Source organism: Apteryx rowi, unplaced genomic scaffold (genome assembly GCF_003343035.1).
Source record: "Apteryx rowi isolate R43461 unplaced genomic scaffold, aptRow1 scaffold_194, whole genome shotgun sequence".
Taxonomy (NCBI): Eukaryota; Metazoa; Chordata; class Aves; order Apterygiformes; family Apterygidae; genus Apteryx; species Apteryx rowi.
This window is the reverse complement of record NW_020448241.1, coordinates 352,399-357,791: the sequence shown is the minus strand read 5'-3', so window position 1 is coordinate 357,791 and position 5,393 is coordinate 352,399. Positions and strand designations below refer to the sequence as shown.

At 40.6% G+C, this 5,393-nt stretch overlaps 1 protein-coding gene across 1 annotated transcript in view; it reads left to right on the top strand.

The window, feature by feature from the left end:
* PHEX (phosphate regulating endopeptidase homolog X-linked) overlaps positions 1 to 5,393 on the top strand; it is a 103,338-nt gene that overhangs the window by 85,851 nt on the left and 12,094 nt on the right. Inside the window, exon 16 of the mRNA XM_026062860.1 lies at positions 3,083 to 3,137. Within this exon, the coding sequence (XP_025918645.1) occupies positions 3,083 to 3,137 (55 nt within the window). The remainder of the gene's footprint in view (positions 1 to 3,082; positions 3,138 to 5,393) is intronic.

The following is a 5,393-nucleotide window of genomic DNA, read 5'->3' as shown; positions in this document are numbered from 1 at the left end:
TTAGTATTTATTGCTTCTGCATCCTATGATCTCTCTGAGTATTGTGATTAAGTATTTTAGCCAAAATATGCCAAGCAAGCAAGGAGCACAGACTTAACAAAGGAATTTTCTTACTCRAGAGGGATGCAGATCAGCACAGAATAAGAAACTGTCAAGAGATCTATCTCCTGTTATAATTTCAAGGAATTCCTAGGTTTAGGTACACTGTCCTTGTTGCCTGCAAGGATTTTCTGGTGATGCTTGCCTTAGGGAGATGTTGCTTACAGAAGTCCTGTGTTGCCAGCTCTGAAGCTGTTCCTTGTAGCACTGCAAGCCACAAGGGCAAGCATCTTCCCTCATTTAGTGCCACTAATCTCCAGAGAACAAAACACCTCTGCTTTTCCAGCTGTCCAGGAATCATTTATAATACTACCTAATTTTTTTAAGGACTTGCCTATTGTGCAATGGATAATATATTTAAGGAAGACTCAGAGAACTGGAATATATCTTGCTTTCTAGGGGCTTATGATTCTGCTTTGGCTTGAAAATACTTCCTAAGTTTCCTTCAGAGCAAACTAACTATAGAAGTGTTTCTGCCTAGAAGCAGAAATCTCCTTCAACAATCTCTGTGCTCAGGCATGTCTTACCTAAAATGGATCCTTACTTGGAGTAAAACAATTATCAATCTGTTTTGTGAACTCCTGGTTGGAGCTTCTTCCCTCTTTCATTCTCATGACTGATTCAGTGAAAGCATTATCCCACTACTTAACTCGTTTGACTGTTTCAGCACTGTCACATAAAGATGCCTTTAGACTATATTTCCTAGGTGGGCAAACCTGAGTGTAAAGCTTTGCACCTAATTTAGTATAAACAGATCTATTTACACAATACAGAGGCAGCTCTTCCAGGCACACAGGCAAGTGCAAATTCACTATACAAACCTATAGCTGGGGAAAATGACTGCAGCTCCTTAATGGTCACCTGGTGTGATGGCAGGCATATACATTTTTGAACAGTGGTGTGTCAGGAATGTGTGATCCCTAAATGTGATTTGTGGGGTGGCTGCTATACCTTGGTTGGTGTCATCTTTGCTATGGTCTCATTTCTTTATTTTGGCCTCAGTTCCTCTCATTACCTGTGGGGGGAGGATCTTTCAGGGTTAATGGACCCTGGTGTTTCTTTCATTAAATAACCTCTTTARAATGCCCAATAACTTTTCCTAAGGTCCATTATTTGGAAGGGACAACCCAATGTAGTTCACACTGAGTTTCCAGCTCTTAACACCAAATGGCAGTTAGCTCACAAAACCAATGACAATGTATACAGATAGCAATCACAAAATGTCTGTGAGCGGGACACTGAGGATTCACATGTGAACCAAGCTGGATACACACTATATGTCTATGAACATATACGTTCAGGTCTATCTGTGCTACTTACATTGCATATCCCAACACAGAATAGGGAAAGTGCCATTTACATATACCAAAGTGCCACACTCCAGCCCAGAGGTACTTCTKTTGGCCTCTGTGGATTTTGGACCAGGCCCTAATGGAGGCATTTGTTCTTCTCTCAACTCATCCAGGCTTTTTAGGAACAACTTACCATACTAACAAGTAATTTTCATCAGTGTGCTGTTACAATGAGATATTTAACAGCACACACAGTGAATACTGAGCACTCTTCTGTGTGTGCTGTGAGGCAAAGAGAAGTAGGTCAAGAAAACTCTGTCCTTGACACTTGTACACTTGCATTTTTAGCACCAAAAAAGCAGCTGATACTTGCTTTAAGTAACAAAACCATCCATGGAAGTAAGAGAAAAAAACTCAGAAAATAAGTTTTTAAAAATCATGCTTTTTGCAAGTCAGTTCCAAACGTGGTCAAAGTAGCCAGGGAGGAGCAGTACAAAAAAGCGGATTGGTAGGCCAGGAGGACATGCCACTTGCTGCATCACACTCAGCATATTCTCTTTAGAGACTTTGGAAGGAAATGAAAAAATCTTGTCTGACAATTTATCTCAGGTATATAGAAATCCCTCTCCTATTTGTCACTGATAAACTGAATAGGGTCAGAATTCAGTACATTTTTTCTTTTGATCTGTATCACTGGTTGGTTTCTTGGGGGGACCTCAAAAGCTGAAGCAAAGGTGCTTGGGAAAGCAAGTGAATCACCCAGGGAAATGGGTTCAAAGTAGGTGTAAGCCAGTGCTTTGCAGATGGGAATTTGTGTTGCTAGACATCAGATTTCACATTTGTGCCTGCAAGGGCTGCATTTTTCACCAATATTTGAAAACTTTGCCCAGGGGTGTCTGTTTTATTTAGTAAATCTTTGGATTGTTAAACCATTATTGCATTCAGCTCCACTATCTTCAGAATCACAGCACTGAAATGTAGTCCAGGAATTAAAAATAGGCCTGGGACTTTGAGTTCACGAAACTAATTTGGTCTCTATGTGCAACATCAGCAGATCATCRCTCATTGAAGTGTTTTTCAGCTACTGGTAAGTTTACCAGAAGCAACCAGGTGATTCCTGTAGCTAGCCTGGCTTTACAGCCTTGATAGTCTATAGCTGTCATTACTGAGTGCCTAAGGACTATTTGTTCCTTCATCTCCGATTTTCACAGACTTTCCTTAGGTTTGCATTTTATTACTTCCCTATGTCCCTTGCTGCACTGATGCCTCACTAAGTTAACAGTCTTTTAATTCTTGTTGTATTTTGCCTRTATTTTCTCTGTTGATCTGCCAACACATCTGGGGGCAATCAAGTAGTTTCCTTTTTGACTGGAAACATTGACTGTTTATTCCCAGGAATACGCACACAAACATGCACACACACACAAGCAGCCACTGAAGAAAATACAAAGTTCTTGTAATAGCATCTTGTTGCCATTGTGGTCCTGAAGGAGGGAGGATCTGTGCTTCGATTTAAAGACCCTCTCTATCATATTCTGAAAGTACCATCTTAGGGAAAACTTGCCTTGCAGAACCTTGCAAGGTTTAAACAAAACAAAAATAGCCATAAAATCCARGCCGCTGGGCCTTGCGACTGTGATACAGCCATACTCAACTAGGGAACTCACTATTATCATTTTTTGCCRTTACAGGATTCCCAGCAGGAGAACTGCAAAAGCCTTTCTTTTGGGGAACAGAGTATCCTAGGTAAGTAGTGCACCAGGGAACCTCTTACAGCTGGAAATGAAGAATAACAGGGAAAGGTATTAGAAATACATATAGAAAAAGAAGAGGGCATGGAGAAGAAGAATATTTGGCTAAAGATGACCTACAGGTAGCTCACAGTAATCCTGTGTTGTCATTGTGTAGGGAAAGCTTGGCCCTTGGGGTATGTGTCCTTCCCTGCTGTGTGCTGCTTTTGCTATTGAGAAACCAGACTTTGAAGGCTGCTATTCTGTGTGATAACTTTTCTTACCCTTGGGAGCTGTATGTGCTGCTGTTGTCTTAAACTGATGACTGATTCTCTCAGGAATTGGTAATTAAGTGCATCTGAGTGGAAGTGTTTCARTGCTGTAGCAAGCAGATGCAGCAGTGTGCACGTGGCAGGTATTAAAAGGAATTGTAAATCGGGTAACCAGCACTCTTCAAGAGAACTGAATACCCTGTGCCAGGTATTACCAGTTTATTGTTTGCTTTCTGCTAAAATCTAACAACCAGCCTTCTCCTATGCCTGTTGAGGTGCATGAGAATATCTCCATGTGCGTAAGTGGTTGCCCGAGCAGCCCCATGTGCTGCTGTAGCTGAAGAATAATTATAGGTCACCTTTAGTTAATTTTGAAAAATCACTGCTTTTATGCAGTTCAATAACTTTATATATTAAGGAGGGAGAAGATTATAAAAAGGCTCTGACAGCAGTTTCTGAAAGTTATTTTACAGTTATGCAAAGCCAGCAGTTAGTGAAACACATCCTTAATAAATCTTTGTTAAAAAAAATTTTTTTTGAAACATTTTAGGTTTGCCATTTTCAAATCTGGACAGGTCCATGTCAACAGGAAGTTTAGCAGTACTTGTAAAGAGACACATTCAATTTAGGAACAAATGAACTGGCATTCAAAGAGAATTCTTATGAGCCAGGTAACTTTAAGTGGTAATTAGAAAGAGAAGAAAGTCCTTTCTAGTTAAGGAGAACTTATTTTCTGCTGTCGTTATTATAGACCTGTTTCTAGCTTTGCTTTCTGAAGAGATTTCTCTGTACCTTGACCTTCTGCCATAACGATAAAATTGTGGTTCTTTCAAAGAATTATACTTTGCTCAATTCTCTTCTTAAAGGTTACCTTAACTTAAATTGGTTTTGCTTGCATACTTACCAAAATGAAATTTAATAAACAAAGGTAGCTGTTTTATATCAGACAACAGATTGCTTTTGTCCTTGAAATATTCTGGCTCTGTTTTCTGTCTGCTTAAGAGAAACAATACATGGCACTGGAATAAAAAAAATCAGCAAAAAAAATTAGTACTTGCTGAAAAACAGATTTAGCAAATATTTTAATATTTAGTGGAGTTTTAGTGTCCAGTTCCAGTATAGCCACTATAAAATCAGCTGCACCTATTTGCATAAAGGGAAGCTAAGTTATCACTTTACACATCAGTGCACAAAATAAATTACCATTCAAATGCCATCATTCATAGTCAGGAGTCTTCAATGCCAGGCATATTGAAATTGAGACTTCAGACTACCTGAGTCGGGAGCTTCCCTACAGTCCTCTGAGCCTTCCCAGTCCCAGAAAGTTCCTCGCTAACCTGGTACTGGTTGGGCTGCCCCTAGCCCTCTCCATCTCCGTCCAGCTGGAAGTGAAGAGCATGAGCAGAGCTGGGAGCGCTTCTGGCAAAATGCTGCTGTGCTGAACAAAGTGCTCAAGCGGGTTCGCAGAAGGAATAGCCAGAATTCCCCCAAAGCTTCACCCCAACTGGGGAGGTCCGAGGAAGGCCTGGACATCCCCCCGCCATTTCTGCCTGCCACCGTTGGTCAAAGAGGTGTAACAGCAATGGGGACATGGATGGAGCTGCCCGGGGAGGTGTTGGGCTAACAGTGGGCACCCTTGGGATGCACCTGACTGAACACACTGCTRCCATGAATATAAAATTATTCCTGGACTGCTGGCTAAGCATTAGAGAAAAATAAGACATACTTAGCTATAGGGCTTAGTTAAGGACCTCTTTACATGTTCTGTGCCATTCCTTTTGTRCTTCTCCAGCTGCAAAAGATCCCGTGTGACCATTTTACTTCAGATGTGGAAAACAAGTCTAGTACAGTACATTTAGTATGGATAATTATCACTGTGTGCTACACAAGATTACAAATTTGTCACACAAAAGGATGATATTTCCATTGCTGAAATGTATAATTTTAACAAGTATTTTTTAATGAAGGTTTGTAATAGTACTGGGGGGGGGGGGAACAGC